The sequence below is a fragment of the Ruditapes philippinarum genome, unplaced genomic scaffold, assembly GCF_026571515.1.
Source record: "Ruditapes philippinarum isolate M1 unplaced genomic scaffold, ASM2657151v2 ctg298_1_1_1_1, whole genome shotgun sequence".
NCBI lineage: Eukaryota > Metazoa > Mollusca > Bivalvia > Venerida > Veneridae > Ruditapes > Ruditapes philippinarum.
Genome location: NW_026853973.1, coordinates 493,666 through 506,239, shown reverse-complemented (window position 1 = coordinate 506,239; position 12,574 = coordinate 493,666). Strand labels below are relative to the sequence as shown.

At 31.2% G+C, this 12,574-nt stretch overlaps 1 protein-coding gene across 1 annotated transcript in view; it reads right to left on the bottom strand.

Moving 5' to 3' along the window:
• The window catches only part of LOC132738578 (follicle-stimulating hormone receptor-like), a 101,513-nt gene extending 97,710 nt beyond the window's left edge, over positions 1–3,803 (bottom strand). The window contains exon 1 of the mRNA XM_060726097.1: positions 3,417–3,803. Coding sequence (XP_060582080.1) covers positions 3,417–3,592 — 176 coding nt within the window. The 5' untranslated portion in view covers positions 3,593–3,803. The remainder of the gene's footprint in view (positions 1–3,416) is intronic.
• Positions 3,804–12,574: the final 8,771 nt, after the last annotated feature.

Here is a 12,574-nt window from a genome sequence, read left to right as displayed (position 1 = left end):
AGCGATGTTAATCTTCAAACTGCTGGAAACCAGAAGTGATAAACATTTACCACCAGTGTAGTGCAAGGGTGCCAGACCAGGTTCTACATTACTGAAAAAAGATTCATCTTGAAATCTCCAAAACTGATCATGGACATTTCCAAAAATGGAAACTGGACAAGTCCATTTAGAAGATTCATGAAGGTAAGGGTGAATTTTGACTGCTAGTGATCATAGAATTAACGATAATGTTAAATTTACTTATACCTCTATATCGGATGGAAATTCTTACAAATTCTCGAAAACAACGCTTTCTGTTTTAAATTATGTTTATTGTTCAACTTTTTTTACTAAATTGAGTTTACTTATTAAATCAAACTTCTGTATTGCATTAATTTGTGAAAGTCTAAATCAAGACCATTAAATTGTGATTTATGTGTAAATATCACTTAGAGTACCAATGAAATATAAAATGGGTCTAGCATAAAATTAATCATCGAGGAATAGCAAATATAATTAATGTAGTCAGATTATATGAATTTAGCTCATTAAACTATCCGATTTAGTTTTTTATTTCGCACTTTAAAGTTGAAGATTTGTTTATTTGTCAAAATAAAGTTCAAGCAAAACATCATTTGTTAAAAAAATCAAGAATATCTGTTAACCTTTAAGGACTTTCACACGAAAGAGAATCACAATTTTAGTGTAGTACATTTATGACTAAAATGTTACAAGCTTATTTCCCTTTGTTTACTTTTAAAACGATACAATGTAACAATAATTATTCTGTCAGTAGTTATCACGAATATGAGCCGCGTCATGACAAAACAAACATAATGGGTTTGCGACCAGCATGGATCCAGACCAGCCTGCACCTGCGCATCCGTGCAGTCTGATCAGGATCCCCGCTGTTCGCTTACAAACCCTTTAACAAGTATATAAACTGATAGCGAACAGCATGGATCCTGATCAGACTGCGCGGATGCGCAGGCTGGATACATGCTGGTCGCAAACCCATTATGTTGGTTTTGTCATGGCGCGGCTCATATGTTTTTAATTATTGGTGATAGATTTTTTTTAATTATTGCATTTATTGCTTTAATTTCATACATTAAACTTATAAGTGATAATCATATTGGCATGCTCATCAAGGACTTTTGATAATTAATAATAATAAATGTGTACAAAATGTTTAGGTAGTTTTTTATCGGTTTTATAAAGGCTAGCCTTCTTTTTATCAAAACCATTTAAACATGCATATTGTTAACATTCAAATGAATTGTCTTTCCGCTTGTATCTTTTTTTCAGAATGATTTGTCACACTTTTATTTTGTTTGCTTTTGGTCGGTCAAAACTATTATTAATACAAGTTCACCTGGAAACAATCGAACTAACATGGTTGTCATTCTGATGAACTGATAAAAATTATAATTTCAGCTAGGTTAATAGAAATATGTTTTAATGTTTTGACAGAAATTTATGTACGTGACTATTTCATTGACTTTCCTTAACAAGGCAATTATGCACGAACTTCAACTTTTCTACATCATTATTCTATGATAAAAGGATTCGTTATAAAAATTTTGTAAATAAGTATAATATACAATTCAATTACATATTACTCTTGTTAGCGGAATAATTTGCTTCTTTTTTTTAGGTAAATAAATTTCCGTTCTCACACAATTGTTACTGATATAATGTTTATGTTTTAATACCAAATCATTAAAATCTTTATTTGCTATATCGAGGTATTTCGATATAAGTATTTCGAAAAAGGGCAAATCGTATCCCTTCAATACAAGCAAATTTGTCTTGGAGTAAACCACATGTTTTATTAAATTGAAATATCAAGTACATTTTATAAGAAAAAATATTCTGTAGAAAATGAAAATTAGATAACAAAAAAAAAACTGCAATGTAAATTCGTCTTTCAGTTTCATCTCTTTGTTACCTTATTTTTTTAAAGTTTCAACGTTTCACGATATATCTTAAAACACATGTTTTTGGTATCATCAGCTATTTACACAAATGCACCGTATTTTTTATTTGTTTTTGAGAATATATGGTTAGAATTTTAGACAACACATTTCTTCCGTTTTTGTTTAAATACCTTAAATATATTTACATGTTTTGTTAAGATGTACATAAACAAAACGAAATACATTTTAATGTGTGTAGTTTTCACAAGTTTGTGATGAATGTATAGGAAACTACTATACTATGTCAGTTTCTTTTGACTGATGTTCGATATTATTTGCTCATAAACATGGTTTCTGTAATTGTATGACACAGGAAAGATGTAGAAATTTAATTCCCAGACATGTCATTTTTGAAATAAAAGTTCAATTTATAGAAGCAAATTTACTAAGCCTATCCGTCAAAACCAGCGCATGAGCCTTTAGATCTTATATGAATAGGCTAGACCATTTTAAAAAGCTATAAAAAGGTATAATGCTTCAGATTTCCATGTATTCAAAACAGAAAACGTGTAATATAGGTGTTATCATTTCAAATTTATGGACCAAACATGCATCCCTCTTGGTAAAAATACGTGTAATAGCATTTCCGCAAAATGTTACAATATATAGACTGATCAACAACGAAGTATGTCCATAAGATACACCGGTACTTCAAAATACATGTAATTGTTTCTACACAAAGCAATAAAACTATTCCGTTCCAAGATATAACTGTTCTGCAAAAAAACTCGTTTTATATTCAAGAAATAAATGTAATGTATGTATATATTTGCAGATATTTATAATATCTATAAATATTGTTACTAAACTTAATTGTTTATTGCTACCTTTCAACACCAGCAAAACAATTAAATTGACCAAACGCTTCCCATATATTTTTGGTGTGCCGACTTGTTTATATTTCATTTAAAGATCCTGTAACACAATTTTTTATGGTTTTAAATCATTAATATGATGCTCAAATTAAGATTTATCAATGTTGTAGGTATCAAAAAGCATTATTTATAAAGATATTACCGAATTTAACATTTCATGTAAATAAAGGGAGGTAACAAAAAAATTTATTTAAGTTTAAGTCAAATTTTACAATAAGAAATAAATGCATAAATTTTAATGATAACATATAATATGCACAAATATTTTCAGTACATATTTTACATATTCTTCGATGTTTGAAAATTGTTTTATTTGCATAATTATGTACATATATATAATTTCACTTAGGGTGGTTTACCACTTTGATCACAACATACAGGATGTTTAAGAACGGCTAAAAAAGAAAGAATTTACATTTTAGATAAACATGAATATCTATGAATGATACCAATATGATTGAACACTTAATATGATTTAGAGCGCATTTTAAAAACACATGCGAATATACAGGAAAGAAATCTCTTATAAATATTTGTGTTGATAAGATATCATAAAATGGATGAAATATGAAAGTAGACTTACAATTTGGAAGTATTTGTTGGAAGGTTTGCTGGTATAGCTTCGATGGCTGCTCCGGCACACTTGACAATAACGTCATCAAAGTCTGTTTCACATCTACAAGTCTTGTTGCAAAGTGTTTGAGTCTCCAGTACATATCCACAAAACATTAAGATACAAAATATAAGATTTATGACCATTTTTTATCACTAATGAATACCTTAAGTTTGCTATTTAAAAAACTTCAAAGCTTGTTCTAATTGAAACTGTCAAACTGAACACAGACTATGTTCGTTTTACTAAAAGGTGTCCATAAATATTTACGCTATACACTGTCGTTTTGAAATATAAACAAATGACAGGAATCCATTAAGTTTTATATGCTGTCAGCAGACGACAGTAAACGCGGGAAATCCAATATCTTGTCGCGGCATCAATCATTTAATGATATGTAACAGCAGAATATTTTGTGATGTAAAATACATATATTTTTCAATTTACAATATTTTGTAACTTTCGTTCATAGAAATATTTTATTCGCGAAACGCACTTATGTGAACATACATGAATAACGATTGATTTACTTAGTATGTTAAGTCTATTTAATTATAATGCATGCTAAATATATTGTGTGCGTGCGTTTGTGCGTGTCCGTGTGCAGTTTCATCATTTTGAAAATGTTAAACCCCTGTCACACTAGGGCGGCGTTCTCACGGCGTCCAAAGAAAATTCAGAACGCTGAGGTGAGCGAAGTAAGATCGCAAACATCGCCGCAGCATCGCCACAGCATCGTAGTTGCACCACATAGAACGCCAACCGACTGTGAGCATTTTGAGCATGCTCAAAACAAACGCCGTCATTCGGTGATGAGAGCGCAGTGGGATCGCAGTAAGGACGCCGCAACAACAACTCAGTAGCATCTCCTACAACGCAACAGGAGTGCCGTGAAAGCGTAAAATGAATGCCGAATGAACGCGGTGGTTATCCACGGCGCTTGTACGAAGATTGTGCGTCGTCTCTACCGTGCTTACAGAGCGTGTGCACGGTGCTTTTTGATTTATGCGCAGTGTGAGCGCCTCGAGAGCGACATGTGAGGGCCGTAAAAGCTCAGTGTAAGCGCAGTGTAAGCGCAAAAGAAGTGCATTCTGAATGCAGAGTTGGTTTTTGAAATAAGTTATTACCACAGGCACGAGTGTCGGACCTGGGAAGAAACAATATGACCAGATTGATAAAAAAAACCTGTGTTCATCTTAAAAGTGTCCAAAAACCCCAAAAAATTTAAATAATGACCCCCTTTAAAAATATACTATAAGTTAAGAGAAGGCCGGAAACTCCAGATTCGAGCCTACGAGCAAGGGATTCATTTCCCGGGCCGTTGTGAAAACAATTGGCCAGAGAATTAAAAAAATCTTTGTCCAACTTAATGTATTTAGTAATATTAAAAGCTTCAAGTGTTTTCGAAGCGCAAATGTAAGCAGTTAAGTCGACATGTTGATGCAGACCAATTCGTCCATAAGACGCTTGTGAGAAGCTCCGTAGATTCGCCATGATCGCGTGGAGGACGCGGAGGGCCGCCGTGAAATCACTGAAGTCTTGAACAACGCAATTCAAACGCAGTGAAAGCGCAGTCAAATGTGAAAGGGTCTTTAGTTAGAACTATGACAACGGCGCTTTGAACGGACACTTATTCAAGTATTAGGTGCAAACGTGTTCATAAAATATGAATACAAAGATCAACAAGAGACTGAACGCAGTCCCCCTCATTAAATCATTTTAACTACAGTTGGTTTTTAAAATAAGTTATTACAATTCATATTATTGTACTTGGTGCAACCAGTATGTGTATCATCATAAGAGCGTGTTCTCTTGGTTAAGAGGGTGAAAGGTTTGCCCTGTCTTCAAACAAAATTCAAAAGCATTACATTTATCGTTAAACATAAATATTCATATAATCGTAGGGCCTTAATTAAATGGAACCAACCGTTATTGTAAAGCAATCAAAACACTGAAATATTTCTTCTGACATTAATCAATTATATTATAAACTAATATAAGCAAACAAACGTCTGCAAGCTGAAGATGTAACAAATAATGTTTTGGACAAATGACTATAAAAGGAAGCAAAACATAACAATAATTGCAAGGGTAAAACGATTCATCACTTGGACGTCTTGCTCTGTCAATTAGATGTAGCGATTCATTCAAAGAATGACTCTTGTTTACACGAACATGATCTTTTTGATTTACGAAAAAAAAATTATTTCGCGAGTTTTGTTGTAGAAAAAAATAACGGCTCCTTAGATATTAATTAAAAATGTTGTAATGTACTAGGGTACTTAGACTATTTTATAAGGAAGTAGTGTTAAAAATATGTAATTATCATTACTTATTACGCTTGGGAAACTGGTTTTTTTCCGAAACAATAAATAAATGCAACCATTTGAACTTTCAGTTGTACTTAAGTTTTTTAAAGTAAGATTTTGTTTTGTTATAATGAAACTGTCATTAATTACACAGATGTGAAGACTTATTCTCAGAAAAAAATGTATAGCCTGCTTTATCTTTTATTTGTCACCATCTTTTAGGATTACAAATCCTTGTTGAAAGGAAAATAGGTAATAGATGTGTTTTATGTATAGTATTATGTATAGTATAACGACGCATAAAGACAACTTGATTACAGTAAATACTTTACATATACACATGGGACGTCAGATAATCTTCATGAAATTACAACAAACGCAATAATTTAGATTCATGCAGATAAATAACGCCATTATATTAAGGTAATATGGCTAAAATTATGATTATGGTAGTTTTATGCAATAATGATAAAATGAGGTTATCATCATTCAAAGTTTATATAAAAACGCGAAATGTGCGGCGAAGATACTCAACATAAAACACTGCAAATTAAATATACTCGCTTACAACTCGCAACAGAAGGCAAGTATGTCTTTCGTTTTTTGTTGTTGTAAAACTGCTTAACAACATCAAAGGAAACCTTTTATTTCCATACAAAATAGTTATATCGTGTCTCTTCCTATATCTTTAATTGTTATCATGCTGCTGGCACCATACAGTCAGTGTAGACCAAGACCAGCTGGTACACCTGTGCCGTCTCATCATTGTCTACAATGTTTGCTATTTAGTCAATATATAATTTTATATGTTCACTGAAAAATAAGAATGTTTTGTTCTTTGCGCAGATTCAAAGATAGATAAGTCCATTTAAGATATTAAGCAATATTCGTGACAATGCGAAAAATGTGGCCATTTTAGACCAGTTAAAATAAACGATATTGAGTAGAATTCATCCCAATCTTAGATTAATAAATGTATTTGTATATGTCACTTACGCTATAAAGTTTATCATATGTTTTAATGAGCTAACATAACATGCTAAGGTATGTTCGTGATATGATGAATATGGTGTGGATGATGTATCCTGACTGAAAATATCCTGACTGAAAATGTAACAAGATTAGAGCATATAATTCAATCATATCTCTGGAACATTCTATGAAATTACAATTAATTAAATTGAATGATTTCATCTGTTTACAGATTGTTACCAGAAACATGTGTAAAAGGGAATTAAATATTATTATAGTGAGATCACATAAACCATTTTAACAGGTCTATGGATACAATTAAGAAATAAGAAACATAAAATTGTAAATCTTTTAAGTGTCTTTTCAGTAAAACAGAACTTGAAAAAACAGCCATTATATAGTCATAAAATCTTGTTGTGGAGCTAAAAACATTGTTTGCATCGAAAGGATTCATATTCGAAATTAGAAATTCTTTATAAATTTGAAATAAATTCGAAATGTCATATTCTATATCTTTATATGAATTCCAATATTAATACTCTTATATATGGCTTCCCTGGAAAGCATTTTATTAGTTAGAACGTTTTTATGGCTTTCCTTTTGACAATCTATCATCCATTCTATTTTAAGAATAAGCATGTGATGAGATTCCGACTTTCAAAGAATTAATTATAGCCTCAAATAACGTTAATATCTATTGTTATTGATGTTTTTATTTTGATCTCACTTATCCAATGTATTGCCTTTTTTTAGTATATGTTCTTTCACAGAAGCCTTGTGACGCCAAACAAAGCTCACTAGCATGTTTTGAACTTGTCTATAGATTTACTATGGTTTTTCTTGTCCGCAATATTATTGTCATAACATCCTTGTTATTTTGATATATGACTCTTGCTATTCATTTACTAAGTTGCATATAAACAGAATCACAAAAAGACTTTTATCCATGTTTGGTTCATGACCGTGCATAAAATCAGAACAATAAATACATGCAATTTTTTAATATTATTCAACAACAGAATAAATCTGTACAGCATATTTGTAATACTTAACGAGCGGACATTGTTAATACTCATTAAACTACATCTAATTTTTCGTCGTTATATTTTACTGATGCTTATGAAATATTTTGTTACTTTCATTATCTCTAAGGAGCAGACGCAATGAAACCAAATCTGCAATGTTCACTCTGTTTTCGTTCCTTTCGGGTAGGAAAGGGGTCACCATTTTTCTGTTTTAAGTCACAGCGGCAGGTGTTAAATACTGTACGACGGTTTGCAAATCTTGCCCTGTACTTCATTTTAGTGTAATTGTATTTACTGGCCCCTTTAGATCCTTAATTGTGTTCACAATTAAGTTCTCCGTCAAGCGTTGCATAGGGGTTTAGGATACAATGGCCCTTAATAAGAATGCACAGGCTCAAGAAAAACAGAGTCTGCATTTTTTCTCTTTTGTCTCTTTTGTTTGTGCGTACACTATGATCGGAGTATTGTAAACGCTATATTATATTACATATAACACAGTGCATGTTTGATTTGTGTAATCGCTTGTGTTTTAGCATAAAAAGCTTCAATTTGTAAGTACTCATTTGAAATGATTTGGAAAAAAAGCATTCTGTTACCATTGTCACCTTTAGATTTACAAATTTGTTGATCATTCCAAGCGACTGAGAACTAGGCGTTCATTAAGAATAATAACAATGAAATAAAATATAACACATGAATATAATGAATAAGAAAAGTGTGATTAATATGAAACACAAACAAATGGAAATAATGTTCATTATTTGGTTAATTTTCTACCATAAACGTTTTGTGATATATATTTTACAGGTTGATTCAGTAATAAACCATTCGCTATATTTTGCGTCAAACACATTACCATACACATGTATGTTACAGTATATTTAGTGGAAATATACATTGTTTTGGCCAACATTGGTTCTGTTTTGTTCAGAAAATGGTACACATATCGCCTTATTAAAATGGAATTTTACATATTTCACATACAATTAAAATCATAGGTCGTTTAACTGTAAGAAAATTCTTAATTGGTTGTCTAAAGACATCTCTAAAATGAAAGCAGGTCTTTGTTAAAACTACGTCGCACCAACACAGTATAGGTCATATGGCGATATTCCAACTTAACTGGTGGAGGAAGACCTCAGATGCCCCTCTGTGCATTATTTCAGGCACTAACGGGCACCGGAGTAGAACCGACATTCCGTAAGGTAGCTGGAAGATCTTTTTACATTTTTATATTATTTTATTCTAATTATAGTTAACATATGACTTGCTGTATCGTTTTTATTTTTTCAATATTTCGTGGACTGTTCATGTCTGTATATTTCATGCAGGGAATTAGTCAAGAATATTTATTTTATAGGCAAGAATGCAGGATTCTAAAAAATATAACTTAGAAAAAAAATACTAAATACATTTTGATACAAAGAAAATTGTAGAAAACATTGTAAATTTTCAATGTTCATTACAAAGGTAATGAAACACATCAGATAAATATTATATTACGATAATTGTTATATTTTACTAAATGCAATAAAATAATTGCTTCTTTTAAAAAAAAATATGTGTTACATGAAAATAATTCCCATGAACTGAAGGGATAAAATAAAGCGTTCCGTACAGAAACATTTGACGAATGCATTTTTTTATACATAATATGTGCCTTTCATGACATTTGTAAAGCAGTCTTTCGGCTGCCATTGAAACTCTGTCATCATTTTTATCAGTACCAGTATCAGTGTCATACTCCTATCAACCACTTATCAGTATGATACTTGAAAATGATGCTTTAACACTACCGCTTCTTGTGGGGTTATTTTGATTAATACCTCCGGATTGAGTTAATGTTGAATTATTTAAAGAAAGTGTTCTATTCGCCAGCCTGAGTGAAATATTTCTTCATTGTATTATCACATACAGTATCGTGTACTTTTTCTTTCCGGCACAGCTACATTATTATTATCTTATACAAACTATTAATTTTAACCAATGCATTTCCGTCGGGGACGTTGGTCCTCTTCCAAACAGTTACAATGTATGAACTATGTACAACTCTAAATAACAGGAAAAAACATTAGCAACCTTTGAATTTTGTAAAAATATACATATCTCAGAGAAAATGATTTTCTAAAATAATATCTTGTCCGACAATCAGTTTTGTTGACAAGTTCTCTTGGAATGAATCTACGAATAAATGTGCACTAGGTTACCATGTTAGAATTTCAAAGAGAAATCATACTTGAATGGAGAGGGCAATAAATGCGGGAAAAAATACAGGAGATTGAAAGATTAATAACTTCCATGTTATTAAATCTTTCTTATTGATGACTTCAGTTAAAAAGTAAGGTTAGATGTTCTAGTCAATGTACAAAAGAAAATGTTCACAATATAATGAAAAACATTGCATAGATTCCTGACATAGTTTCGTTCTATAACAAAAATCATTTTGGTTCACTATTGAGCTACACCAAGAAATAAGATATGGACTAATGTATCATAAAAATCGCGATCTAGATATTTAAGCACAATTCCAGAAATGATTTATTCTGATTGAGCAAAAAAACTTATGACCAAAGATATCTTCAAAAATATCAATCATGGAGCTGTCTGATAGATATTTAGAAAATGCTGATATTATTAATTCTATCTGTCCTAAGAAGTTTTTAGATTTTTCTGACATTCTTTCACAACATAGTGACATATTGCATGATATAAAAATATCTGGAAAAGTGGTGTTCCCTAGGAAGCACCGAAATCAATAATTTTGTAAGTAACAGATTCGGTTTGATTGAGTTTTTTATGAGAGATAATATACAAGTGCAACATCTCTAACGTCCCCTAGCACCGGCTTAAGCAGTATTCAATAGTCGACACTAATGTGCTGGAATCGATGATCCCGACGGACCAGAGAAATATAGCAACGAAAATCAAAACAACACTGATGTAAATTACGGGTAAATTTTAAAGCTTCCACCGGTACTTGACACCTGCTGTTGTGAAGAATAAGTCAAACAATTAAACTTTTTACAGACATTTCCTTTTAAATTTCAAATTTCTCCCGAAATAATGTTTTAAGCATAATAGTAGTTCTTACTATGAACGTTCTTTTACTATGAACGTTCTTTTTCCAGATGTTAGATGGCTCTTTCATGTGTTCTTTCCTCAGAGAGTTAATTGATGTTGATCTTCAAGGAGTTATTTTAAAACAACACAAGAAAGAGAGGTGCAAAGTAAAGGAATAAAGCCAATGGCGTTTTATAATGCATGTACACATTTCGTTTTATCTTCATTATCGCGGAAAAGATAAGATAATATACCAACATCAATTACTTCACTTACATATTTTTTCCAAACAATATAATTATCTCTAATTCATTTATTTGATCTATTTTATAATCGGCAGGTTGATTAATTTCTTAATTAACAGAATAATTTTGTTATGAACCAAAATGACTTTCATAGCAGCTTCTTGTCTGAATGCATTATACCGGTATCAAATAAACTAAAAAGTTAAATTTGTAAATTTCAAGATACTCGATTAAACGTATATCATTTTATAAACATAGATTCATCATGCTGTTTATAAGTGTAAGTGGCAGTCGAGAAATATACACTATGTATTATTGAATACGATAAAGATATACTTATAAGTATACCGATACAAAAATCAAAAGCATTCGTGGGTAAAGATTTTTATACTTCACAACAGCAGGTGTCAAGTGCTGTGTGGCTGCTGTAAAAAGTTGCCCCGTACTTCACTTCAGTGTTGTTATATGTTTCTGGTCCTTCGGGATCATTGATACCAGCACTATTAAGTGTTAAGAATTGAGTACCGCTCAAGCCGGTGCTAGGGGACGTGAGGGATGGTGCACTTATTCATTATCCCTCATTTACAGACTCAATCAAACCGAGTCTGCAATTTCCATGTGATTTTGTTGTGATTAATGCTTCCGAGGGATCACTTTGTTTCCAGATTTTTATTATGCTAGTATTTTTATATCCATTAGCTGTCGGGACACATGAACCACAATGTAGTGTATTATAAAGACAATGTATTGTCCCAGGTGCCTCTTATATACAGCTCATCATGACTTTAATGTATCTTTGTTTAGAAATAAATGTCAGTTTGTCATTTGAATTTGCCATTCATATATTTACTGTCTAGAATCTTATCCTATTAGGAACGGGAAGAAAATTGTCAAACTATCTACTAATGGCGTGATATTTACATTGATTTAAATGGATCCACATCAATCATGAGTATACCTGTATGAATGTGGATATAAATACTTGTATTTATACAACATTTATTGAATAGTTTTATTTCTTCGAATCACATTTTAATTTATTTAATTTTTTATTGATATAGTTAATATACTGTATGAAGTTAGTATACTTACAAATTTGATTTCTATTGGCAACTTTAAAACATAATTAAAACTGTTTTTCAGAAATTAGTTATATATCAGTGAAACGAGACAGAAAAAATGCTTCCTTTAAAGTGATGAAAATACCAAAATGTTTTTAAAAACACTTTTCAATTGTGTTTCATTTGTCTCTCCTTCGTACATTTTGCATATTGTGCAATCATATTCTTACTGTGTACAGTTACCATAGGAATTTTTCGGTCTTTTTTTTTAATTTTTATTTACAATTTCAATCATGAAATACGATATTATCATAACTTTATGTATCAGTTTTTTATCATTCTTGGTGCAGCATAGTATATTACAAATTAAAATCCTTTGTTTGAAACGCAGTGAATATGCTCTTTTATAGAAAATTATATACAAAACTAGGATGGAAATGAGAAATTATAAACAAT